The sequence below is a fragment of the Fomitopsis serialis genome, assembly GCF_022376445.1.
Source record: "Fomitopsis serialis strain Sig1Antser10 chromosome Unknown B0H18scaffold_3, whole genome shotgun sequence".
Classification (NCBI taxonomy): Eukaryota; Fungi; Basidiomycota; class Agaricomycetes; order Polyporales; family Fomitopsidaceae; genus Fomitopsis; species Fomitopsis serialis.
This window is the reverse complement of record NW_025954963.1, coordinates 460,370-485,279: the sequence shown is the minus strand read 5'-3', so window position 1 is coordinate 485,279 and position 24,910 is coordinate 460,370. Positions and strand designations below refer to the sequence as shown.

Sequence of the window (24,910 nt, the reverse complement as noted above, 5' to 3'; positions counted from 1 at the left end):
GTAAATATTTAATTGAAGGTGGGAGTTAGCGGACCCTAACCCCATTGGGACGGACACGAGTCTCGGATGCTTGACGCGGGAGGCTCAGCGCTCAGATCCTGGCCGCTATGCATTGGTGATGGGGCTTTTCACGAGGAGGGCCGAACACCTGGAGAGCACCCTCCCCGACAGCCAGAGTGCCGTCTCCTTCCGCGCGCTCCGTGCTCGATTCGTGAGTCCATCCACAGTCCAACGTGCTCCGTTTTGCTCAGCCCAGGCCTTAATAGTACGGCAATGGCAAGGGCAAGGGCAAGGAGCGCGACCTCGACGGCGACTCCGCGACCAGCTCTACCGCATCCCCGTCTCTCTCTTCACCTTACGCTCATTCCGATAAACAATCCTTCGTCTCGGCACGAGCCTCGGATCCGCGTGGTCTCTACAAGCAGTCACAGCGGGTCGCCTCCACGACCTCCATATCACTTGCGCGCCATGCGGAGACCGTCAGCGAGCCAACAGGCCCTCGGCCGTCGACGGATGTAGTAACGTGGGTTCTTTAATCTGCGCTGGTTGCCAATTGGTGCTGAGTGCACCTAGGATAACACTGGCGCAGCGTCTGAACGAGTTGGCCGCCGCCAATTCAGAGGGTCTGCTCAGGTGCGTCCTCACGTCTACGGCGTGCCGTTCATGTGCCCACGTATTGCGCAGTGACGATGAATACCGTCTCCTACGGCAAAATCTCTTCGAGAGATTCGCCAGCAACTCACAAATCCCCTCGGAGACGCCTCTCGTGCCCATATCTGGCGGTGGTCACGGCGCAGGCGGTAGTCGCAGTGAGTGCGACTTCTCGCTTCCCATGGTCGTCAAGCTAACGATGGCTCAGTATCCATCTCTTCCTATGACCGCCGACAATCCTCTCAGTTCTATGTACAGTCTTCTCGGGCCTCGTCCGTCCAGTCCAAGAGTTCGCTCACTGCCAGCATCGGCGGACTCCTCAAGCGAGCAGCTAGCAAAACCCGACGTGTCGTGTCCTCCCCATCCGACCTGGGTGATGCGGCTAGTTTATTCTCCACCCATTCCAACGGGGATTGTACGCGCACGCCTCCACGCACACTCACTTCTCGAGCAAGTGAGTCGTCGTTCAGAAGCGGCCATGATCGTGCGCGCGCCCCGCAACTTCGGCCCATCCTCACTCAGTCTGAACCGGATGGCTCGAATCCGCGACTGTCTCGAGGTAGGAAACGATCCGGTTCATCTGCCCCACCGTCGGCCTTTCCTGGGACAGCGTCCATACTCGAGCCGACCAGTCCCACGATGTTCGGGGAGCCAATGCCCAGCGACGACGAAGTGCAGTCAGCCAAAGACATCCGGCATCACATAGAGCTCGTCGAGGCGGAAGGGAGGCGACTACTAGACGCGTTCAACGGCCTGGAGTTGAGCACCCTGACGCGACGTCACAAGCGTCCCCACCTGCGGCCCACAATCCCTATGAGCCCCTCCGCAGAAAGCTCTTCCGTTCATACAAATGACGCGCCCTCGCTGCACACTACGAGAGACATGGACGCGCTATCCTTCAAGTCCGGCGGATCGGGCCCGCGGACGCCCTCAAAGCGGCGCTCGCCCTCGGGGCCGCGCAAGATGAACGCGTCGACGTCGACATCCTCTACGACGCTGACATCCCAGCCATCCAAAACCGCGAGCCGCAAAGGCTCCATCTCGTCCATCTCCTCCCGCGGCCGGTCGGGGCTCAGCTATCCCGGCCTGTCGCCGTCTTACGGCATGGCGAGCAGCTCCAGCGTCAACCTCGCACGGAGCATGAGCCACCTGCCGCTGGAGACCGTGGCAGAGACGGAGGGGCCCGCCGGCGGCCACCGCAAGTCGAGCACGGAGGAGTCAAAGTGGACAGGCGCCACGCTGGCGCCGGACGTGCCGCCGCTCCCCGGGCGCGGGCCCAAGAGCCCTCTCCAGGCGGGGGACGAGGACATCCGGGCGATGGAGACCGAGCTCGCAGACATCCGGAGGCGGCGCGTGGAGGTGACGGCGCGGTACGAGGAGCGGCTGGAGTATCTGCGCGCGCGGCTGAAGGGCGCGGAGCTCCGCGAGAAGGTGATGAGGAAGTGATTCAGATCCTGGTTCGTGGTACCGGTGGCCTCGATACCGATGCTGCCGCGTCCATGTCTATTTGCATATACGCCCTGGCCCGACGCCCACTCCACGTCCCTTTGTTACGACGATATATGGCCCGAGATTTCGTTTCACTATAGCACTGCTGTCCGTACTATTACGATACCCCCTGGTACCTCCGCCGCGAGCTGTGTAATAGCCTTCTCTCTATCTCGACTGCCCAGCCTATTGGTTACAGCGAGATAATTTACATAGTTCCGCGAACTCATTGCGCTGTAAATTACGTCTGTGCGCAACAGTTGGGATATTACGATGACAGCTGACGTCTGAGTACCGAAAGTCGACGAAGATCGATGGCGGATAGCTGACCGAATAATGAACCTACCTACGAACCCAGATGGCACGTTCAAATTGACAATGGCATATGGAGCAGCTGAGTAGTCTTGTCATTCAATCGACATCGACATAGTCCCATCCTCGTTCATATTGACTTGTGTCTCAGACTCGTCAGGGATGTCTTCCGCCTCTATCGTGCCCCTCTTCGCACCCAAGAATTTATCCATAGGTCCGGCCGCAGCTGGGGCAGGTTTCTTCTTCCTTTTCTTGCCTTCCTGGTCGTCATCAAGTAAATCTTTGACTTTGCGCTTAGCTTGTGACGAAGGTATTGACGCGATGATCTCTGCAACCAAATGAGGGGGGACGCGCAGTTGTATGGTAGCGCACATACCATCCATGAAGATGAACTCGTCTCTACGCGAGAGCGACGCTATGAGCAAAGAGTTGCACCGTCAACTTTGACTGAGCCATCTGATTCAAGGGCAACACGAACCGACGTCTTTGTACTGAGCCGTAATACGGCCATCCTTGCGCACCATGCTGTCTACCGCGGCAGCTAATCGCATTGTAAAGTCTTCCGCAGCCGCGGCGAAAAGAAATACGGCTTCCTTCTGCACCATGGGTAGCTCCTACACAGCCCTTAGTACCTTTACAGCAGTGAAGGCATGCATGCTCACCCGATCCGCTTTCAGAACTTTCTGCACTCTCGCGATCGGAAGGTGGGTCTTGCCCGGTCGCCTCTCCGCGTCGAACACCACCTTCTCCCGTTTCCTGGTCTCTTTGTCGCGGGCCGCATCCTCTTCACGCTCCTCCGCCTGCGTCTCATCTACATCGTCATTTTGTAGATCGTCTGGGACATCGATAGGCTCGGACTGCGCCCCGTCGTCCTCCTCTAAGGCTGCCAAGGGCACGTCCGGCGAGTCGGGTGGGGAGACGTGAGCAGCGTTGTCTGACATAGCTCCAAGGTCAGCAACTTGGCAGCTCGACTTGAGTATCTGGCAGTAAATCTCAGGTGCGGGTAAGCGGTCGATGTGTATGGCGACGTTGACGATAACAGAAGGCGGCGCAAGAGGGCGCGTCTGTGGCTTATGCGCACACCGTGACTGCACAACGCGAAACGTCACGCGTCTGTCACGGCGCTTCTGCGAGGTGGCATGCTCGAATGCAGCTGCAAGTTCTTTTCTCAAAGTACTCTCAACGTACTGTTGGCAATTTGTGCAATTGAGCCGTTCTTCACTGGTACTTCAGTGGCTCAGGTGCGATATTTTCTTGGAAAATATCTAGGATGCGGCATATACACCCTTGTCAGTGCTGCATGACAGAAGAAACCGACGGTATTGCACGCGCTAAATGGCATACTACTACGTGTCACTGGCAGAGCAGGCCAGGTCTACGTCTGACCGCATATTGCCAAATGCCGACCATCATGTTTCGAGCCTATCAGGAGGATGTCGTGTGGCAAACGGACAGCCGGTTTGCCAAAGAGTCATGAGATGCGCTTTCAGGAAATTCCGTTATGACGGCAAAAAACTGCGCGCAGCTGTGCAACTCATTGGTAAACGGACATTTCGACTCGGAGCAGTGTGATGCAACACCGTCGGCCACTAGACATATGTCCTTGTCGAGAAAGCCAGCCGGCGCTGATTCCGGCCGCGAGCCTATTCATGAACGCAGTCGGGCATGCCACACAGGAGCATTCATAGCATGTTCGATTGCGTAGCCTGGCCGACACCTCGTCGAGGCTATGGGAGATATCTGGCAAGGATGAACCTGATAATGCTAACGACATGAGCGAAGCACCGGTTTCACGGAGACGGCGAAGGTCGAGGTGAGAATATGCCCGCACCTGAATGCAGGGTCACTGGTCTTGGTACGTCCCAGCGCAGCAGCTCGTCTGAAGCCGGACATTTCCTCGTACCGCCGATCAGTTCCAGGATCCGAGCGGCCGCTCTCTCTGCATATATAAGGGCACGATGTTGCCCCACTTTCTTCAGTGCCACTCGTACTCTGAAGGACACGTCGCATTCGTTCTCGAAACACTCACGCAGACCGCCATGTTCATGAACCGACTCTCGACGGCTCTCCTTCTGGCACTTGCATCCGCCGCTCCAGCGTTCGCTGCTGCAAGCTCCGACAATGTCGCTCGCGCGACCTGGGATCCGAAGATTCTGGCGCCGACCGCACAGACCGTGTGGCAGCACGGGCAGGTGTTTACCGTTACCTGGTGAGTTACAGGATGTCAGGAGGCAAATTCATATTAATTGAATTTGATACGTTTCAGGGACACAAGCAACCCACCGGCTAGCGTCACCAACCCTAACGGCGAAATCACCCTGAGCAAGAGCGGCCAGGACTCTTGTACGTCTGACTTTGAGGTCCTGTGCGCTACAAGCTGAGCGGGTGTACTGACTATGTCATAACAGCTGTACTCGCCAGCAATTTCGCTCTCAAGGACGGCAGCGTGGAGGTCACTGTCCCTTCGGATGCTGAGCCTGGTTCTGACTACCATATCACCTGTGAGTATGTAACCTTCAGAATGTCACCGATTACTCACGAGAACACTTCTTCGATACACGTCTAGTGTTCGGCGACTCCGGCAATGTCAGCGAAGATTTCACCATCCAGTGAAACTCACAAGCGACGTGATTGATGAGCGAGCTGCTACCATTGGATGTGGTTGTTACCGAGTTGCCAGTTGAGTTCGGATGATGAACCCACTCATGTTTACTGTAGTACGTCAAGGAGATGCAGTACAATTTCTTGATTGAAAGTGAACAATTATCACCATACCGAGTTCGATCCCGGCTGCGTGAACCTGAGGAATTCGGCAATTTTAGGAGTTCAATTCACCACGCAGCAGCTTGAACCGGCGGACATGGTGGCCATCATAATGAGCACATTCTGTGGATTTTCGTCGACTTCTGTTCACAATAACGAGCGACATCACCAATGTGATGTAAAATGTGTGGTGCCAGTTGCATGACACCGGGAGGGAACTAGTCAGGTAGCACCTCTAGCAACTCTGCTATGTACAGTAGCTGCATCGCGCTCGATAGGTAACACCTATATATAATAATGGTTTGGTTAGACTCAAGAACCGTAATGGGTGTTATGGTACTGACGATGATTGGTTGCGCGGCAGCTAAAGGCGGCAGTTGCATGGCGCCTCATAGCACTAGTTGGATAGCACCTCAGAGCACTAGTTGGATAGCGCCTAAGTACTAGTTGGATAGCACTTCGGTAAACGTGTTGTCTCTTCAATGGAGCAACACGCCAGGAGCCGGAGTATACGGAGAACGGTCCTGAGCATCTTGAACCGTGCGAGTGGTCCCGTTCGAGTTGCTGCTCGTGGCAGGCACGTCGGGTGCCTGGGCCTTTATGGGTTCGAATATTGGCTTGCAGCGCGGATACGCTCACCGAACGCCATGAAGAGGAAGGGTCTAAGAACCACAAGGATGAGATATGCTGGTGAATCCTGAGATACAGCAATCCAAACACTTACGCTGGGCAACCAACCACGATGGCGACGACCGCGATTATCGTGTCGCCCTTGCCGTACCCAAGCGCAGCGAACATATCGGGCGCAAACAGCGGGAAGGCGAAGCCTGCACATGAGCGCAGGAAGGTCACGGCCGCGAGTGCCGACGCAGCGTACAGCGTGAATGCATCGATGACGTAGGTTTGTATACACTGGAAGTTCAGCATGGTGCCCGCGCCGACGAGGAATATGCCCTGCATGACCGTGGTCATTATGACGAAGTCATTGCGCTTTCAGAGTGGTCGGAGACTTACGATGTCAGGGCCAATCCAATGCGTGTGGGCCTGCGCTGTCCATCCCGTGATCAATAGGCCAATGGGGAGCAGAAGCGTCCCTGGCACCATCGACGGCAATCTGTACTCCGGCTTGCCCTCGCCCCCATTCTTCTTCACCATATAACTGTAGAGACGGTCCAATACCCTCGCATTAATCTGCGAAGCCCCGGTGAGTCCGATACCAAGAGCAATGTAGTTCAGACCAGCAATCCCGATGGACTCCCGATACACATCCTCGAAGATAGAGTCAATCGTAGTCAGGAAAAGATAGAGTGTCCCATAGACAAATGCCATGTATATGCCCAGAAGCATGATGATCGGCTCCTTGAAAAATAGCTTGAAAGGTCGGAAAAGCGCTGTCGAGTAGATCTGCTTCCAGCTCAATGTGCGCGGAATATGGTAACTCCCCGATTACAGGACTAGTTTTTGCTCACTGTCTATCGCCGTGATCGTATACAGTCCGAATTTCTTGGTGCTGCGACTTCTCCGAACCCATGTTCTTCCTGATCCTTCTTGCCTTGCGTTCCAACAGGACCGGGGCGTACGCTATGCGACCGATATTATTATCAGTCACAACAGGTCTTAGGAAAGAGAGTCCTTACTCTCTCGCAGCATCAGAAACCCTCCACATCCTACGATCGCACTCAAAATGGTCGTCGACCAGAACTGAACACGTTATGATCAGAGGCATAATTGAAACCACGGAGTGACACAAGACTCACGACCCAACGCCATGTCGACTTCTGCGCAATCCACGCCCCGCAGATAGGTCCCATGACGGGACCGAGAACCGGCGCAAGAGAATACAGGGCCGCCGCCTGTCCTCTCTCATGCGGTTTCCAACAGTCTCCGAGAACCCCGCCGCCGATAGCGAGGGCCGCTCCACCGCCGAAGCCGGAGAGGAAGCGGAAAGCGAGGATCTGCGACTGAGTCCGGGCGAAGCCACAACCGAGGTTCCAAGCTATGATGATGCGTAAGCGTAGTCGTCGAAAGGTGTATTTATGAGTCGGTCGTACCTATATACCACAAATTTGCCAACTGGACTACTCTCGAGCGCCCGAACAGCTCACTGAGTGGTCCGAGCAATAACGGACCCATAGCTGGTGCTCGTGATTAGAACGGTTGATGTACCGAAGCGAGATGTATGGACTGACCATAGGCAAGGACGAAAATGGACGTGACCATCGCAATAACTGTCTGACTAGTTATCCCAAATTCCTCCGCCAGCTGCTCGGACGCAGGTGCGATAATTGAGGACGTCACAGGGCTGACGAAGCTGAACGACGACACGACAATTGTCGCCGCCCATCTTTTCTTGAATGACCAGCTAAAGAAATAACATGTGTGAATAAACAGGATGGACGTTGCGGGCTCGCATTGCTCACTTTCGTGGATTCTCTGGGTCATCTGGGCCGTCCCAATCGACGATGAGCACACCGGGATCTACGTCCACATCAGTTCGGCATGTTTCTCCTGTGTCCTGACTGGCCCGTGGTGGCATAGTGCCTGTCAACGCACCCGCCTCCTGGGGAGCCTGAACGGGCGATGCCTGTGACGGGATCGCGCTCATGGGCGGAACTGCAGAGCTCGCGTTCGGCACCATCGCCTTCCGGTGTGCGTGTTGGCCAAGACCACTCCTCGAGGACAAGTTGTGTCGAGGACCGAAGCAAGTAGTGTCTGCCGCGTTCCGAATGGACAACCGCCGTCCTTATATACAATCTTGCAACGAACACGAAATAATGACAGTTGACTCAGCTGTTACGTAGGGCCCTGTGCAGCGAGGTTCAGCGGCGACTAACTGGCAGACTCGCGGAGCCCCAGGTGGGGTACCTCGCCGCTGTCCGGTCAACAAACCTTACTGTAAGCACGCAAGCGCGCCAAATGGGGTCACCGAGGGTCACCGTCGGAAGATCACACTGACCAAGCGCAGTAGATCCAGGTGGTGATTTCGCCAAATGAGGCCTTATGAATGCTGAAGAAAATGATGGCGCGCGAGTCTACCGGAGGCGGAGCCAGTTCGCCCACGCGTAAGGTGTCCCGCCAACCCCATGCACCTCCGGGTTGATTGCATGGCGAGAAAGGTTATGGGTCAATCCGGAGGAAGGGTAAACCTCTGTACAGTTGCAAGAGACGCGGTGTGTGCAGATTCGAGGGATCGAGGGAAACACGACACAGACGGTCGTGGCTGGTTAAGACTAGATTGATGTGGGTAGATTGATGTGGCAATGCCCGAGATCGAGATCGATGCCTTACCAACCTATGGGCGTCTATCAGTATTGGGATTATCCCCGAGCGCTATCCAGCATTTGTCCAAAGCTGCCTGAGGAGACAATCAAGTGCGATCTCCTGCTATCGACTCATGTGAAAATGGTGCACTTGTGTTGGGCCGGCTAGATTGTGAGACCAGTGCTACTATAGTACGCGTGATATGGTATCTCTATGGCATGAAGACGGGACGATGCGATAGGTGAAAAAACCAAGAGCAAGAAACGTCCGGGGTAGTCGTGACGAGAGCGTGAAGTGGTAATTCCAATTCATGAGAGGTCGTATCCCGTTGAAGGTTTAATGCGACTGCGTGTGAGGTGGGGAGATGGGAGTGGCGTTTGTTCAAGTAACAGGTAGTGAAGTAGTGAAGAAAGCGATCAAAAGCAAACAAGTCTATTTCCGGGCATACCTGCTCGCCGCACGTATGCGCTCGCCATACGTCCAGAATATCCAGGGCGCTGGACAGCCGACGACGATGGCAACGGCAGCAAGAATAGAATCGCCCTTGCCGTACCCGAGTGCGTTGTACATCGCCGGTGCGAACAGCGGGAAGCCGAAGCCTGCGCAGGAACGCAAGAAGGTGGCCGCAGCAAGCGCTGACGCAGCGTGCAGCGTGAATGCGTCAATGATGTACGTTTGGATGCACTGGAAGTTCAGGATCACCCCGGCGCCCACCAAGGCAATGCCCTGCAGTTGTGCGGTCAGACGCAGACCCTTGGACCTAAGAGCGAAAGTGGACTCACGATATCTGGCCCAATCCAATGTGTGTGATTTTGCGCCGTCCAGCCAGTGATGAGAAGCCCGATTGGTAGCAGGATTGTACCAGGAACCATAGTAGGTAACCTGAACTCCGGCCTTCCGACTCCATTGTTCTTCTTCGCGAAGTACTTGTATACCCGATCGAGCGACCGCGCGTTAAACTGTGACGCACCGGTAAGGCCAACACCGAGCGCAATATAGTTGAGACCGGCGATGCCAACGGCTTCGTTGTATGTATTTTCGAAGATGCCGTCTATGGTCGTGAGGAACAAGTAGAGCGTGCCATAGACAAATGCCATGTAGGCGCCGAGGAGCATGATGATCGGCTCGCGGAAGAAGAGCTTGAAGGGGCGGACGAGCGATTTCGAGACAATTGCCTGCCAACTAAAGAAGACGTCAGGTCTACATTATCACCTAGCCTCATTTTAAGTAGGCACTTACTGTCTATCGGCGCTGTCGAAGACAGTGCGGATAATTCGCTTCTCTGCTTTCTCAGGATCCATGTTCTTGCGTATTTTATTGGCTTTGCGTTCTAATAGGATTGGAGCGTAGGCTGAGCGTAGCACAGAACAGGTGAGACAAGACGATCCCATTGATATGTTCAAGAAGCGACTCACTTTCTTGCAGGAACAATATTCCCAAGCATTGAATGAAAGCGTCTACAATGGTTGTCGACCAAAACTACACCGTGAAAGTCAGTCAAATGTAAAGTCTGGACTTTTGGTTAGGACGTACCACCCAGCGCCAAGTAGATCGCTGCGCAACCCATGCAGCGCAGACAGGACCGATTACTGGGCCAAGGAGAGGAGCGAGAGAGTATAGAGCAATTGCCTGACCTCTTTCCTCTGGTCGCCAGCAGTCACCGAGCACACCTCCACCGATCGAAAGTGGTGCACTCCCGCCCAAGCCTGCGAGAAAACGGAAGGCGAGGATTTGTCCGGTATTTTGTGCGAAACCGCAACCCAGGTTCCACGCTATTGAGAAGTCAGCAGGCTGGTTCATCTCACAATCGCTCGGACTCAAGCTCACCTAGATACCACATGTTCGCTAGTTGGAGTACTCTTGATCGACCGAAAATCTCACTTAGCGGACCTAGAATCAATGGCCCCAATGCTGTGAAACGAAAATTAGACCGCATACTCCGAAACTTCAATGGTCCACCAACACACCATAGGCTAACACAAATATGGAGGTGACCAACGCAATGACGGTCTCATTTGTGATACCAAATTCTTGGGCCAATTGATCGGACGCAGGAGCGATCATTGATGACGACACCGGGCTGATGAAAGTGAACGCAGACACGATGGCCGTCGCGGCCCACTTCTTCTTAAAGCTCCAGCTGTATATAGCAACGTTCAGCTGTGTGCGACCCATATCCTTGAGAGGTCACTCACTTTTTCGGATTTTGTGGGTCGTCTGGACCGTCCCAGTCAACAATCTGAACGTCCTCGTGCGATTGTGAACTTGTCCGGCTTTCGCCCGCTGCGTCTGGACCTGCCACGGAATCAAGCTTCGGATCGTTAGTCTGCATAGGTGCCTTGGAGGTGCCAGGGTCTGCGTCTTCTCGCAGAGTGGCGGTTTCTGACGTTATGCCAGAGTCTCGTACGGACTTCCAAGTCATGGCGTGTTCGTAAGGAATCGACGTAGTGCCTCAAGGGGAGGCAAGAGCAGGATGGGTCGTTGCCGGTGGGGGGCTTTCCGCGACGACGGATAGGCATGGCTGGTTGTATTTATCTTGAGTCAGCCCCAGCCGCGACCCACTCCTGGACTCCTCCACGGCCGCATTTTGGCCGCATTCCCGATCTTCCTGGCGCCGTTTGGGTGCCGGCCGGCGCACCCACTCCGTGACTGTCTGCGTCTCCGTCACAGGCGCGGAAGCGCCCGCTTCATCACCCTCTCGCCCAATCGGCAGCGGGCGGCTCGCAAATCGGGCTAATCAGTGTCTCGATCGAGAATGCCGAACACTGCGGCAACCGGCGCTCGGACTTTGGCGCGCTGGGCCGAGATGCCGGTCTATATAACTCCTCCCAGAATCCTGATGTGGTGCAAGCATTTCCTCGTGGCTGTGTCTTCTACATGCATATCAAGCGGTCGTCGCCAGGCCTTCGTCAGCGTCATTGCCAACAGATCCGACTCAATCGGCCGCAACTCGCGCGTACATACCGATCTCGCCGTTGGTGGGGTGCGTCCACACGGATGGGTACGAGACCAACGCATACATACTAAGGTGAGGTATTACACATGCTATACTTATCGTGATACATCATACGGACTGCAAGACTCAACACAACCCGAATGATCATAACGCAACTAAAATAACATGGCAGAAGATCGAATGTGTTCATACAAGACATGGCTTCCAGAGCTAAGTAATGGGTCCATGAAGCGCTACATGCAGGGATATATTATGAAGTGCATACATGCATGCCTACACAGGCATGTTCTCCTTCCGTCCTAAGACACCTCGCACCGGGCTGTGTGACGCCTTCCTCGACTTCGTGGGCATGGGCAAGAACGGCCTGTCGTCGCCAAAGCTAACGTCGTCCACCGCATCCCACTCCTCTTCAAGGAGACTCGGTTCGATCCCGCCAAGGCGCATCGGCGAATCTGTCTCCGCGACTGGCGACATGGTCGGGTCTGGGTCCATAGATTGCAGCCGACTCCGTTGTCGCTGCGCGAAAACCGCCGCCGCACCGCCGGGCGTCGGCATCGGAGGGTTCAGCTTCGACGGAACCGCCATGGGGAGGCCCGTGCTAAGGCCGAGTGCATCGAACTTCTTCACGAAGGCTGCCAGAGCCTGCCGCTCATCCTCCAATTTCATGCGGGCCTGTCACAGACGTGTGAGCGTAATGCGAGCGCAGCAACTGGACGTATCTTCCCACCTTCCTTTCCTTCTCGAGCTGCTTCACGAGCACATCTGCCCACGCTTCCTTCTCTTCCCGCTTCCGCTGCTCCTTCTCCAGCTTCTCGATCCACTCCCTTTCTACATCCTCCCTTACTGCACGTAAAGGCTCGCCGAGGTTCTCTTCGTAGCCCTTAACAACGATTTCAAGCTCGCGGATGGTCTTCGTCTGCTCGTGAAGCAGCTTGTCCTTCTCGCTGTCTGGCGCATCAGGGGGGAGCTGTGGTCGCGCGAGCAGGGCAGCCTCTAGGGACAAAATCTGAGTAGCCTGCGTCTCGATATGTCTGCGGGCGGACAGAAGTTCTTGTTGCAACTGAACAGACCTCAGCTTCAAGAGACGCTGCAAACAGCGAAACTGCACACCTGGTAAGGAGACATATCGAAGTCGACCTTCGTCGGACTTGCAGGGCGGGACTCGTTATCCTTATTCTCGTCAACAGTTTGACTGGTGAGAATGAGCTTCGTGAGCTGCCTGATGCGAGAGTTCAGGTCGTTCATCGCCCGGGACTCGTCCAGTTGCTACACAATGATTCAGGTCAGCCAACGGCCCCACGCAACCGAAGAATCCACAGTTCACCTCGCGAGCAGATAATCGACGCTTCAAAGCAGGAGCCTCCGCCTCCTTCTCGGACAGCCTCTTCCTGAGGTCGTCGATCTCCTTCCTGTACCGCTCGAGGAGCGCCTCCGTGTCGACGACCTCCTTCTTCTGCGCGTTCAGCTGCACCTTCTTGATGCGCTGCGCGAAGAGGAGCGTGCTCGTCGACTCGGCGATCGCGCTCGTGTCGGGGTTGATCGTGCAGATGACGGAGATGCGCGCGTTGCCCGAGAGCGAAGGCTGCAGCATCCGCGTCAGCTTCGAGTTACGGAAGGGGACGTGGTCGTGCTTGTTCTTCGCTGAGTTCTCGGCGAGCGTCCCGATGACTGAGCCTAGGGTAAGCAAGCTGGGCTGACATGTCAGTCTGATGTGCAGGACGCTGGCGGGTTACGCACCTGGTGTTGATGTACTTGCCCTCCCGGGTCCGTTCCTTGTCGGACGTAGCCTTCTCAGAGCCGGCAAGGTCAATAAGGCTCTATAGGGATCTAATGAGCATGGCGTATAAAAATTGCTGGGCTACACGACCTACCAAAACAGACGTCTGCACGCTGCGTCCGCCTCTCGCCTGCAGCCTCGGTCCACCCGGGGTCGGGGGTCTGAACCCTGGCGTCGTCCTCCCGCTCGGGGTGCCGCCCTCATCGGTACCGCTCCCGCGCTCCCTACTCTCGATCACCACGCGGAACACGCTGTGGCTCCGACTACTGCGTTCGTTCCAGTCCGTGCTCGCCGTGCGCCGGTTGCCCTCCCCGCGATGGAGGACCTCGCGCACGCTCTTGAGGCTCGTGACGACCTCCTCGCGGAGCGGCGTCAGGATGACGTTGTTGCCCGTGCCCTGGATCTGCACGGGCTGCGAGACGGAGGACGAGGGTGGCGCTAGCAGGTCGTGTATCGTCTCGTTGTAAATCTCGAGGTAGGAGCACCGCAGGAGGTACTCGCGCGTCGGCGTGCGGCGGATGTACGCGAAGATGTCCTTCATCGCGCGGGGGATGATACCGGGTTGGTCTTCGTCTCCGGTCTATAGTGCCGCCGTTCAATAGACATGTCTGCGAGGGGGAAAGCCGGACTCACGAGCGTGAAGGTCTTACCGCTAGCAGTTTGACCGTAGGCGAAGATGACGGCGTTGAAGCCGTCCATCGCAGCGCAGACATGGCTGCGTGCGACAGCGGTGTACACCGGCTTGTTGTCGGAACCGGTGAGGATTTCGTCGAAGCGGAAGTCTTGAGCGGTCGTTGTTGCGGTCTTGCAATACTGGGGGTCGAGCTTCATGCTCTTGGGTATCGTATCTGCGGTCTGCCATGCAGTAGTTGCGTTGGTGGGTCGTATTCTGGCGATAATTGCATGAGTGAAATTGGTACCCAGATTGCATTCCAACTTATTAATAACAGTAGGAGCAACTGATGCCCACCTTATAGATACAAGTACTTTGTCTTCCTTACCGTATTCTGCGAGCGCAGCCTCATCGAGTTCGCCGGAGATGTCGCCAGGCTCTACAGTCTGGAAGTCTACCAGCGCCTCTTCCGGGTCGATCCTGCTCACATCCATCTCGCTGATCAGCGGGAAGAGCAGCGGGCTCTCGGAGCCTCGCTTGGGGTGGTAGGCGTCTTCGGGCGCACATCCTTTGTGGGAGACCCCGGGACTGAGGCAAGTCCTGGCTTAGGCTTCGATATAAGCCGTGAGCGAGACTCTGTCGAAAGAGCCGCCTTGAATTTCTTGGCCGAGTTGAGGAGGCTTGGGGTCGTCGAACGGGGTATCCTGCCGGTGCTAGTGAGGTCCTCAGTTGAGGCGGGATGGGGCCGTTTGGGGGTGAAGGGGACGGGGCGCGCGAATCTGCCTGTTGAGTTTGAACTGGAGGAGGCCATGGTTAGTCTTGCGCCGGGCGGTGAGTCGTAAAGTTGGGTGCGCGGAGGAGGCGCAGGGATAAGTCAACCGTGGAAATGAACCGTCGTCGAGACGCCCGACGCGTACTACGCGATGCATCACGGGGTCGCGAACGAGCGTCTGAATCCGCATGCTGGTCAATTTTCGAACTCGTTCCTCCTCCCCTCTCCATCCATGTCGTCCCCCTGGTCCGCTGGAGTTCTGCTCGCTAATGCTGTTTTTTGGTATGCATAGACTGCGGTGTCTGTGGCGCGCTCTCATCAAGACTGAAAGTCAATCGTCAAGCTCAGAGCTTCAGGTGAGTTGGGACTTGCGACTTATCGGGGACTCTTTCAGTCGGTGATGTTTTATTGATTTAATGAGCCTGATTTGCCTTGACTAACGTTGAGGCAGAAGTGACGACTCTTTATGCTGAGACTATTCTACTTTCAAATTCATTTGATCCGTGTGCTGACTGTCTTCGCCGCAGGTATGTAACTGTGCTCAATAATATGCGCTAGGTCGATCGACGGGTTCTGCAGCACCTTCCGACCCGATACAGCATGTCATACACTCTGTAACATCCTGTGCGATGAAACTGCGAGCCCCGCTGTACCATGTTTCGTAGAATCTGTGACTAGTATGTCCCGCCATTGCCCATCGTCCTTCTTCACTTGCACCCAGGATTATCATTGCAGCTGTCCTTCGTAGAGCAAACCCAATTACCACATCAACGATGTGCTAAGCTAACGATCATGTCCCTTGTTATGTCCATTACGGTAGCAAACAACAAAAATTGGCAGTGTACCGCGCGAGCAGTCCGTGATTGTAGCAGGCAGAAGGTATGCCTTCTACGTCATTACAGGATGGCGAATAGGGGACTTTCGTTTCCGGAATCGCCGAACACTACGTGCAGATGCCATTAGCGACGAAGACGAGCTGAACAACGGGCATGTGCTCACAAACGATGTCGTAGTCAAAGCCGGGTTCAAGGTCGTCGGGAACGGTGATCTCGATACTTCCAAGCCTTATAGAGAAGTTACCCGCAAGCACGGCTGGGGCCGACGTCGCGGTCAGTACTGGCATAGACCATTCGATCCAAGCGGAATGCTTGCCTTTGTTCTGGATGCCGCTCTTGCCAAGCACGACACGACCGATGCTGTTCGTGATGTTAACTGGCGCGTCGTCGGTCTCCCTGCGGCGTACGGATGCATCGGGCTCAGCGCAACCTCAAAGTTGTTCAAAGCCATAAGGAACGTACCACGTTACGTTGTACTTCTGCCCCGTCAACCACACGGTTTGTGCGTTGGGCGTGATGATCCTAGGATCCCAGACATCGCGTTTCACCGGAATGGCAGAAGCCAGAGCGATGAGCACGGCGAAGCAAAAGATGAGGACTGTCGTGAGTTTGGTGGACATGATGAGTCGTCAGGCGTTCGTAAACCTATCAGGACACGAGCGGAGCAGTGTGTATGAGCTGGTGCTGGGGGCACTTCCGCCATGCCCGCCCTCCTTTTATGCATCTGCCCAACGTTCTAGTGGGACGCGGCTTGGCCGCGGCTGGTCAGGCAAGACTCGATCATCGTGTCCGGTAGCCGGTGCAGCCTCCCGGCTCCGTATCGTGGACGTTCCGGATCAAGCTGCCCAGACGAAACTCCCGGCGAGACGGAGTGCTCCCGTGAACATGTCAACTCGATGCGCAATCACCCCGTAGCTTCAACTGGAACCTATGTAATGCGTCCCAATGGTCAAAGATTCGCATAGCTGGTGCCTATAGTATCATGCACCGAGTCGATGGTGAGTTGACGTGGATGCTTGCCGTGGATAGGTATCACGAGTTCCGCCGGGGGCATATTCAAACATCCTGGCCAAGCACACGCCGGCGAGGCGGTCCCGCATTGGTAGGCTCATGCTGCGTTCATGTGCCCTGCATGACAAGCGACTAGACCAAGACATCAGAAAGCCGGCGAATGCTCTCGACTTGCCACGGGACGTACGCAGTGAAGGTCATCATGAGAACTGAGTCAGCAAGTATCGGATCTTCTGTAGAATGGAGCACTGCAAGATCTGGCCTACAATTACTGTACTACATGCATATGTGTCACTGCCGGTACCACACACTGATACAACGCTTTTCTTGTTCTGTCGAGTCACATATACAATACCGTGGCTAGCGCTATATATCTTGGTGAGGCTTGGGGGGTAACGCTCGTTCGTACTCGAAATGTACTACTGGGTGAGTTGTTCAAAACCTCGTGCACACGAGGCAGACGACGTCTATAGGAAATACATTCTACGAAGTGCCGGCATACCTGCCGCTTTGAACCCGGTTTTCCATTGTTCTAGGTTGAACGACGACGAGCTGTCCGACCCGATCCCAGACTCCGTGTCTGCGAAACGCAGCTCCGGTTTGAAATGGAACTCGGCTCGAGCGCAGACACGCTAGATGGGAAACGTGAGTACGAAGGCCGACGTCAATGCTGAAGACAGCCAGTAAAGACGTACGTCGGCATCTAAGTTAATAGGATAGGTCAGAACAGGCGTGACAGGAAAGACGAAGGATATATCCTTACAGTACACGGGCGCTGGGATCGATACAGAACGCGTCGCACTGGCATAGACATGACAGAGGTCGAAGGAGAGACGCTGGCACCTGGTGCAGCCGTCAGCATGAACAGAGGGGGGAAGTACGCATGGATGGACATACGTCGCGAGGGGCAAACCAATCTCGTTCCGCAGAATGATGTAATGACTGGGCCGGCTCGCTGGGAACATTCTTGAGATGCACTCCTCACACATTACAGGATAAATGTCGACGTACTCCCTATCAACCCGCTGTGCGATTGGAGGTAGAAGTTGTCGTACGCAGGGCTGGTGATCTCGTTCTCAATGACGAATCCAGCCGGGCAATTTCCCGAGCGGTCACCATTGTCCCTGAGAGCAGCTATCAGTCAAGCAGCTCAAGCAAATCAAACGGCCTTTACCTCGAGGTTGGGAAAAAGCGAACATGATGACTGGAAACACCCATCAGCTGAGGGTTGACAGCGTGTATGAATTATATGAGTACACACCGCTTTCCGACGACAATGAATGTGACCAGCGGTTTCTGCCCCTGTGCATAAGCCTTGCTTCCGCCAGGCACCTGGGTGCCGTCCTTATTGAATTGGGCCAGATTCAGGAGGCAGTCTGCAAAGGCGAAGAGTATGATGACGAGGAGCTAAACCTGCAGTATCCTCTACTCACTATTGATCACTTCAATCTCCTCTCTGGCAACTCGCGCGTATTCACCCTCAGAGACGCCATCTCGGAAGAAGACGATACGCTTGGGATACTTTCCGTTCGTCGACAGGAGGAACTGATAGATCGCATCCTGGGTACGGCTTGAGTATGCCTTTAACATCATGCATCATCCAGACATACCTCGAGCATCTTCTTCAAGTCGGCGATGATTTCCTGTCGTGGTGCTTGGATGGACGAAAACGCAGCGTACTGCGTACAGTCGTCGTTGAGCGACGCAACCAGGCTCGTCATGGACGGCCGGTTGCTGACCCCAGGACCGGGATGACCGACGTCGGCGCCTGACAGATAGTTGTGAGACGTCGAGGAGACCACAGTGAGGTGAACGTAGTCATACCTATCACCATCGTCAAAGGCGGCACGATGGCCTGCAAGCTCCCGTCGGTGGGAAGGGTCTTCGAGTTCACACCTCCGATCTTAGCATTGATCCTGAGAACATCCATCCTTGAGTTCGAGCCCAGTATAGGGGAGCCCAGACTCACTTCAGTGCGACGTTGTTACAGTACTGGTCGCTGGCTTTCTCCCATTTCCCCGCGCGCTAAGGGAGATTATGTCACGACCATGACGGACATGAGACGTCGAGCACGACTGACCACACACTGCGTCGGCACATGGACTTTGACGTCCCCCCAGTGTTTGATCTCCTTGCGAATCTCCGCTGCGCTGCTGGGAAGCATGGCTACGACAATCGTCGGAGGTGCCTTGGGAGAGGCCCTCTTGGCAATCTCCTCTATAGACTATGACCCCGCGTGAGTAGACGTTGTTGAATGAAGCACAAAATTTACTCTGGCAACTTGGTTCGGGTTTCCCTGATCGATGACAGCAGGCTGCCTAACTTCTGGAATTCGCGTGCGTGAACAACTGACGCCGCAACATCGCGATCCGTAGGGGAATACATACGGACGCCTGCGCATAGCTCGTTAGCGCCCACAGTACGAAGTCTGCACATGGGAACCGAGCTCACCCAAAGCTTGCAAATTGTTGCTCAGCTTCTCGACGAATCTGCGCACGTCGTTCCCGTTCGCTTGCGAGTCAAAGCTGACAACGGCCCATGCATCGATTGGCCTGGGATTGAGCAGGCGCCTCCGGACGACGTTCCACGAGCCGCTCTTGTCTTGCAAAGTCTGCTCGAGACGTGAGCGCTGATTGCACTGTCACGGCGCAGGACGTGCTCACCAGCGTCGAGCCGTTGTATTGGATAGTCGGCGTAAACATCACGCGCCCTTGCACGGTGAGGGGCTCGCGCTGGATCTGCAAGCCAGCCTCCTGCATGAAGTCGGACACGTCGTAATTGAAGAGTTGGTTCTAGGAGCGCCCGTCATATCATCATAGACGGATCTAGCTTGCACGAGAGAGGACTCACCGGCCCTGAGATGGCAGCCTCGATGGTCTGCATCCGTTCGTGCGGCTTCTGCGTCGAGAACGACAGAAAGTCGGGTCCGATCTCGGCGGGTATCTTCTTCCGGTAGAGCTGGCCTTTCTCGACGTTGCACAGCTCAGCTGGGAACACGGCGTCGCGCCCGATCCGCACGCCAAAGATGGTGGGGTAACGCAGCGACACGTTATACGCTTGTCGATAGTGCTCCTGCGACTCCCTATCAACAACGGATGGACACCAGCGCGAGAGCGGATATTCTGTACCTGCACCGTCGTAGTCGCTCCGTCCTTCTCAAACTCGTAGGGCCCAGCCTCGGCCACCAAGCCACCGATCGCGCGAGCCCTGTCAGAGCGAGCGGTCTGGATCGTGACTCTCACGCCTTTGAGGAAGCCCCGCAGTCTGTTGAATTCAGGAGGAGAAAGACGGACGAGGTCTCGGGCGTTCCGCTTCCCTAAGTAACTCATGGCCAGGTCGACCAGTGGACCCGGTCGGTATCTGTTGGTATGACGTGAGTGGGCTTCAGAGATATTAGCTTCAACTATGGGCAGTCACAGCAAGGCAGTCACAGTATCGACGTTCAACAGCAGTCGTCCTATGGCGGGGCGCACGCTCCTGTCCGATCTCGTGAGTGGTCTCTGTTCTTGAGAGGGTGGGGATGGGCGTACTGGAAGAATCCGCGGTAGGCCCGCAGGCCGCCATTCATCTCCCGAAACCCGTGTTCCACGAAAAACGCACGGGCATTCGGAGGGTAGTGATGACGCCTTGCAGCTAAGCATGAGCATAGCGTCCATGAAAACGCGCTGGAAACGAGTGCGTACATATTCGCGCCTTGCCGAACTACGATCTGCAACAGAGTGGTGGTGCTTGTGTCTGTGTTCGGCGCTGATCCGGCCCCTTGCACCATGAGGTGTTCGATCCAGCTAGCCATACATGAGTAATCTTCACTCAGGCAATCACGTTCCAGCTGTTGTAAAAACGATACGATGGCCTGCACTGGGGGTGTATGGAGGAGCTAGGGTTTGGGCCGGCGGTCGCCGTGAGCTAGACTGACGTCAAAGTCGAGTCCCGCCCGCGTGCGCGCGGATGTCGCTGAGATGGCTGCGCGCGAACCAGGAGCCAATAGCGGCGTGGACTGGGTGGGTCTCGCGCGCGTCATGGAGGATAGGTTCGCGGATTGGCTGCCGTGCAACACTTGCTGCACCAGCCAGCGGTGAACGCATCGGCGCACATCTCCGAGCGGCAACGGTGGGCTGTGGTCAGTGCGTGACTTCGCCAACCGTCGGCCATCTCGCCAGCCAAAACTCGCTCCACACAACCCCGTACGCGAGCGACCTATCGTTTCTACAACAGCTGCGAACTGCGTACTTACTCAGGGCTAATCTGGCGCACGCGTGTCAATGTCACCCGGAACACCCCCCTTGTAGAGGTTGGGTTGGCAGACATCTTCACTTCGAGCTGAAGCACTGATGAGTTGTGCAGAACTCGGTGAACGCCCGCGTCCTTACCGTTCCGGCAGGGATGTCGCTTTTCTTGGAGAACAAGCCGGCCTTGCCATCGTAGACGGCCCGCGGGGTAAAGAATTGCGGTAGGTCTCGCTGCAGCTTGTCAATAATCTCGAAGGCCCTTCTAGTGGGAAACTTGTCGAGCTGGGTGTCAATGACTGAGGGGGGATCGCTGTAGCACACGATTACGCCGCAAATCTGCACGCTACTCGCCGACTGCGCACAGCGTGAATCGGTGGTCGCATTCTCTAGCGGCGGGTACGGACCATGATATTGGTACCAAGGGTCCTTTGACTTGGGGCCTCTTGAGATTAGGAACGCATTCGTCCGCACTTGCATGGGCACATCTCTGGGACCTCCGCGGTGAGCCATCGGGAGAGGATCGGGTGACGAGGCCTGTGGGCAATGGGGGGATAGAGGAGGACAGGTTGCACAGGCGTCGCTGGGGCAGATATACGTGCTCGAGCTTCGAGTGCAACCTGGCCTGCGTGCCGCAAGGCCTCTGCTTGCGCGGGAGGTGCTTCCTCGTTCAGACGAAGCTGTCCCAGCCCACCGGACACCGGGCAGCTTCGACGCGTGCACGTGACAGCGCGTCAGACCCCGCGGCGAACCGTTCAACTTCAAAGCTCGAGTTCAGTAACTCTCCTCCCACTCTCATGTCGGCATCGCCGGTGTCATTGGCTGGATGCAAAGTCTCGATGAACTGATAACCAGAAGGGCGCTTTACGGTGGTCGACGCGTGGCGGCAAGCCGTTGCCTGTTCGAATCGATTAATCCTCGCCTTCTATCCTGCCTTGGTCAGCCAAGAGCTTACATCGAATCCTCCCTCGGACCCTCCCTCCCGAGGCCTCAGGCCTCATGACTCGGTACGCAGTTGTTCTCCATTAAATACAGTATCATCCCGACGACTATACCACACTGTTGGCTATATCGCCAGTCCATTACCGTACGTTGTAATGTTCAGGCATGACACCACACAGATATCGTCCAACTTCCACTGACCCCATCCAGTCCACTGTCAAAGCCACTTCGCCTCATTCCACAGGCACGGCCTTCAGCAGCACGTCCGCACAGCCCCCAACCGGGACATCATCCGGTCTCCACAACAGCTGCACCTGCGGGCCCACGCTCCAGTACGGTGCCGTGCCATTCACATAGCACGCCGCCATCGTACCGTAGCCAGGCGGGTTCGGGAGGACGTCGCCGTTGAACGAGAAGCCCGCATTCTGGACGCCCGCGTTGTTCGTGACGAGCTTGTAGTCCGGGGGCGCGTCGCTCTCGTAGGGCGCCGACTCCACGAAGCCGAGGGACCAAGGGACCTCCTCTCCGTTCGGGCCGGTAGATGTCAGCCAGTAGACGTCACCGGTCGTGCTGTTGAATTCTGCGATGCGATAGGTGAGTGTTGGACTGCGAGAAGTAAGTTGGTGAGTACATACGCCAGGTGAGGGCATCGCTCTGGTCCGGGCTGAGGACTACTGCATTCTCCCCTGCGCCGGTGTGGAACGCGACGGGCCACCACCCGGAGTAGGTGTCGTTGTCGCCGTTGGGCACGGTGGTCAGCTGGAACTGGGTCAGGCCCGAAGGTCCAACGAAGTCCCGCGCCTTGATTGGGTTCGCGGCGACCGACGTGAAGAGTGTCGCGGCGAGGGCAGTCAGCGCGAGGGAAATCATGCTGGTCGCGAACTGTGTAGTGCGGATCGTCGTGAAAATGAGTGACGAGTGACAAGTTGTCAAGGGTAGTTGAACTCTGCTGAAGTTCAGCCTACTCTTCCCAGCCCTTATATACGAGCACGGATGATTCTCGCCGCTCTCGAATGCTCTTGGTCAACTGGGCGCCCATCTTCCTACTGGCCTATGAGCTCTGTGTCGGAGTGCGAGACCGGCACAGCCATACCGCTTGACTTTTGAGTAGGCCAATCCAGCCCACCGCCGTGTGCCCGGGGCGACGCCTACGTATATACATATTCAATACATACATGACGCGGCTCTGATCGCCAGTGGGCGACGAAGGTTCGGGAGCACTGCACGGCCAGGTAAAGCCGCAATGCTGAATGCAGTGTGGGCCGCACCCGCGGCGCGCTCTACCGACTAGGATCAAGTAGTGAGGACGTCGAGGCGAAGGCGAGGGTCGCGTCTGGCGGCCACCGTGACAAAGCTCAAGCTGTAGCCGCAGCCATGGTACAGGTCCCTGACTGTAGGTCCGGACACCAAGGTGGAAGTTATGTCGGTGCAGTGTTGAGGCCGGCTCGGAATGTCGGACTGATGTCAACGCGGGTTCCGTGGGCGAAACTCTCCGAGGATCGTGGGGGATGGTGATGGCCTCGCGCATGCGGCCACAATGTCCGTGCAAGTCAATTGAATGCATGACTTACGATATCCCGCAGCCGTGAGCGACTATGTCGGCCAAGTTTTGACAATGGCGATTGCATAGCCTCCACCCTCGGTCTCCAAGGAGGTCCAGACCGCTGTCATACGGTGGTTATTTGGCCGGATTGCACCGATGTTGCAGGTCTCCAATTTGGGTACGATACTTACCAGCGTGGATCTCAGTGCTCACTGGGCACAGGGCCATGACGAGGCCAAATGCTAGAACACAACTGCTACCTCGCCTATGATTGCAACACCAGACCAACTATTGCTAGACTATTAGACTAGACTAGACAGACTAATGTACAGTGAAAGTCCAATGCAAGTGTCCGAAGTTCGTGCACGAGTGAAACAACAGTCCCAATGCGAAGTCCGACTACATGAAGGGTCCGTAAACGTCAGGAGATGTACAGCATGACATTTTGCGATGGGGAAGGGGCAGATGGAGGGGCGCAGAGTCGGACATGGTTCACGCAGACGTGACGCTGAAAGTGGGGCTGAAGTTGCCGGAATCACCAAACACTGCAGCTACAGTCAACATACTATGATGAGGTGAATTGGACAGCGCAGTACTCACAGACTATGGCGTAGTCAGAGCCAGGCTCGAGATCCGGGACGGTGATGGGGATGCTGCCAAGTAGGATAGAGAAGTTGGAGGCGAGCGGATGTTCTGTGACATAAAGTCAGCGACGAGCGAGAAAGGGATCAGGCGAATCGCACGCACCATAGTCCTCGGTGCCATTGGTGGCCAATACTACTCGGCCAATCGAGTTCGTGATGTGCTCCGGAGCGTCAGTCGTGTTCCTAATGGCGAGCCCGATCGGCATACAAGCGAAGTGAGCTTCTAGAATTCCGCTCACCATGTCACATTGTATGTTTGACCGACCACCCAGACCGTACTTGAGTTCGGGCTGAGGATCTGAGGGTCCCATACGTCGCGGCGGACAGGGAACGCGCCGACGAGCGCGAACAGCGAGAGCAAGGAGAAGAAAAAGACAGACGTGAGCTTGTTCATGATCATAGCGTGAGGTTGGTCGTTAGCGTTTGTGAGAGTAGCTGGGTGAGCACTGCTGGGGAGGCAGGCTGCCGGGTGGCCCCTTATATAGGGCTCCCACCTTGGCAATGGCACCCGCGCGGACCACAGCCCAGATGACCGCGGAACCGCATCGGCATGATCCGGAAGCCCCTTCTGCTTACGTAACGTGCTTCCGATCTCGACTCGTCGGCCGTCGTGCGCACGCCCGATCGTGGCCGGCGTGCTCTCCGCCACCTCCTCGACTGCGCCGGCCTGCGACCAAGCCCGAGCATAGCGAATGCTGGAGTAAAATGAAGACATTTACAGCGATTTGCCCAGGTGAGTTCGTCATGCTGTGTCTCATTTCATACACTCATGCCCCGGTACACCAGAACGGGCCCGTGCACGCCGGCCCAAGACATTCTAGTCCTCCCGAGCTTGCTTACAGCTTCAGCTCCACAGTACATCGTTGTGCTAGGGCGTTCATCACGCGGTGATGAGTGCCCATCTCTCAGCGGCATCACACATGTTCGAAGACACTGGATGCTGGAAGTCGTCCGCGATAAGGCCCTTCACATGGTCTCCCACTTGGCTTCCTCTGCTCTTCTCCCGATGCCTGCTTAGCTGAATGCTCATCTGATAAGTAACTTGGGCGCGAAGTTGGCCGATGTCTGATAGTCGTGCGCTTGGGCCATTCAACGCGAGGAGAGAAAGTGCGATG

General features: G+C 56.0%; 10 protein-coding genes across 10 annotated transcripts; 2 read left to right on the top strand and 8 right to left on the bottom strand.

Annotated features, from left to right (window-relative positions):
- Nucleotides 1–20: 20 nt before the first annotated feature.
- On the top strand, nt 21–2,431 carry B0H18DRAFT_972998 (uncharacterized protein). The gene is made up of 5 exons (XM_048043899.1): nt 21–211; nt 267–523; nt 574–633; nt 685–809; nt 860–2,431. Exons 1-5 carry the CDS (start codon nt 119–121, stop codon nt 2,095–2,097), a joined length of 1,773 nt encoding a protein of 590 aa, XP_047899605.1. The 5' UTR covers nt 21–118; the 3' UTR covers nt 2,098–2,431.
- Nucleotides 2,432–2,517: 86 nt separating this feature from the next.
- Nucleotides 2,518–3,421, bottom strand: B0H18DRAFT_972993 (uncharacterized protein). Its single transcript, XM_048043898.1, has 4 exons — nt 3,114–3,421; nt 2,930–3,065; nt 2,828–2,866; nt 2,518–2,779 (listed from the first exon to the last, which is right to left on the bottom strand). Exons 1-4 carry the CDS (start codon nt 3,390–3,392, stop codon nt 2,547–2,549), a joined length of 687 nt encoding a protein of 228 aa, XP_047899604.1. The 5' UTR covers nt 3,393–3,421; the 3' UTR covers nt 2,518–2,546.
- Nucleotides 3,422–4,490: 1,069 nt separating this feature from the next.
- Nucleotides 4,491–5,064, top strand: B0H18DRAFT_1113662 (uncharacterized protein; the record flags this gene model as incomplete). The annotated part of the gene is made up of 4 exons (XM_048032984.1): nt 4,491–4,660; nt 4,718–4,794; nt 4,860–4,952; nt 5,018–5,064. 4 exons carry the CDS (start codon nt 4,491–4,493, stop codon nt 5,062–5,064), a joined length of 387 nt encoding a protein of 128 aa, XP_047899603.1.
- Nucleotides 5,065–5,329: 265 nt separating this feature from the next.
- On the bottom strand, nt 5,330–7,790 carry B0H18DRAFT_972990 (MFS polyamine transporter). The gene is made up of 10 exons (XM_048043897.1): nt 7,635–7,790; nt 7,404–7,576; nt 7,266–7,349; nt 6,972–7,210; nt 6,852–6,915; nt 6,684–6,795; nt 6,229–6,628; nt 5,939–6,168; nt 5,559–5,876; nt 5,330–5,499 (listed from the first exon to the last, which is right to left on the bottom strand). The coding sequence occupies exons 1-9, from the start codon at nt 7,748–7,750 to the stop codon at nt 5,813–5,815; spliced, it is 1,482 nt and encodes a 493-aa protein (XP_047899602.1). The 5' UTR covers nt 7,751–7,790; the 3' UTR covers nt 5,330–5,499; nt 5,559–5,812.
- Nucleotides 7,791–8,907: 1,117 nt separating this feature from the next.
- B0H18DRAFT_867983 (MFS polyamine transporter) lies at nt 8,908–10,807 on the bottom strand (the record flags this gene model as incomplete). Its single annotated transcript, XM_048039906.1, has 8 exons — nt 8,908–9,201; nt 9,258–9,657; nt 9,715–9,826; nt 9,891–9,954; nt 10,009–10,247; nt 10,303–10,386; nt 10,443–10,615; nt 10,671–10,807. The coding sequence occupies 8 exons, from the start codon at nt 10,805–10,807 to the stop codon at nt 8,908–8,910; spliced, it is 1,503 nt and encodes a 500-aa protein (XP_047899601.1).
- A 595-nt stretch (nt 10,808–11,402) lies between these two features.
- Nucleotides 11,403–14,632, bottom strand: B0H18DRAFT_1091881 (kinesin-domain-containing protein; the record flags this gene model as incomplete). The annotated part of the gene is made up of 9 exons (XM_048032307.1): nt 11,403–12,103; nt 12,159–12,491; nt 12,542–12,697; nt 12,756–13,119; nt 13,169–13,248; nt 13,303–13,788; nt 13,842–14,097; nt 14,179–14,421; nt 14,457–14,632. The coding sequence occupies 9 exons, from the start codon at nt 14,630–14,632 to the stop codon at nt 11,705–11,707; spliced, it is 2,493 nt and encodes an 830-aa protein (XP_047899600.1). The 3' UTR covers nt 11,403–11,704.
- Nucleotides 14,633–15,489: 857 nt separating this feature from the next.
- On the bottom strand, nt 15,490–16,376 carry B0H18DRAFT_1164086 (uncharacterized protein; the record flags this gene model as incomplete). Its single annotated transcript, XM_048035828.1, has 3 exons — nt 15,892–16,376; nt 15,593–15,825; nt 15,490–15,536 (listed from the first exon to the last, which is right to left on the bottom strand). The coding sequence occupies exons 1-3, from the start codon at nt 16,047–16,049 to the stop codon at nt 15,490–15,492; spliced, it is 438 nt and encodes a 145-aa protein (XP_047899599.1). The 5' UTR covers nt 16,050–16,376.
- Nucleotides 16,377–16,806: 430 nt separating this feature from the next.
- Nucleotides 16,807–21,450, bottom strand: B0H18DRAFT_1100898 (Piwi domain-containing protein; the record flags this gene model as incomplete). Its single annotated transcript, XM_048032506.1, has 24 exons — nt 21,074–21,450; nt 20,811–21,023; nt 20,675–20,760; nt 19,971–20,225; nt 19,858–19,917; nt 19,569–19,800; nt 19,291–19,512; nt 19,104–19,232; nt 18,892–19,051; nt 18,828–18,833; nt 18,713–18,765; nt 18,521–18,664; nt 18,410–18,465; nt 18,265–18,356; nt 18,051–18,208; nt 17,874–18,000; nt 17,702–17,816; nt 17,615–17,644; nt 17,452–17,564; nt 17,338–17,395; nt 17,204–17,283; nt 17,136–17,143; nt 16,943–17,072; nt 16,807–16,859 (listed from the first exon to the last, which is right to left on the bottom strand). Exons 1-24 carry the CDS (start codon nt 21,074–21,076, stop codon nt 16,807–16,809), a joined length of 2,583 nt encoding a protein of 860 aa, XP_047899598.1. The 5' UTR covers nt 21,077–21,450.
- Nucleotides 21,451–21,646: 196 nt separating this feature from the next.
- On the bottom strand, nt 21,647–22,911 carry B0H18DRAFT_972953 (uncharacterized protein). Its single transcript, XM_048043896.1, has 3 exons — nt 22,702–22,911; nt 22,244–22,651; nt 21,647–22,188 (listed from the first exon to the last, which is right to left on the bottom strand). Exons 2-3 carry the CDS (start codon nt 22,476–22,478, stop codon nt 21,842–21,844), a joined length of 582 nt encoding a protein of 193 aa, XP_047899597.1. The 5' UTR covers nt 22,479–22,651; nt 22,702–22,911; the 3' UTR covers nt 21,647–21,841.
- Nucleotides 22,912–23,394: 483 nt separating this feature from the next.
- B0H18DRAFT_972949 (uncharacterized protein) lies at nt 23,395–24,357 on the bottom strand. The gene is made up of 5 exons (XM_048043895.1): nt 24,290–24,357; nt 24,035–24,257; nt 23,899–23,978; nt 23,752–23,844; nt 23,395–23,696 (listed from the first exon to the last, which is right to left on the bottom strand). The coding sequence occupies exons 1-5, from the start codon at nt 24,345–24,347 to the stop codon at nt 23,644–23,646; spliced, it is 507 nt and encodes a 168-aa protein (XP_047899596.1). The 5' UTR covers nt 24,348–24,357; the 3' UTR covers nt 23,395–23,643.
- Between the last annotated feature and the right edge of the window lie 553 nt (nt 24,358–24,910).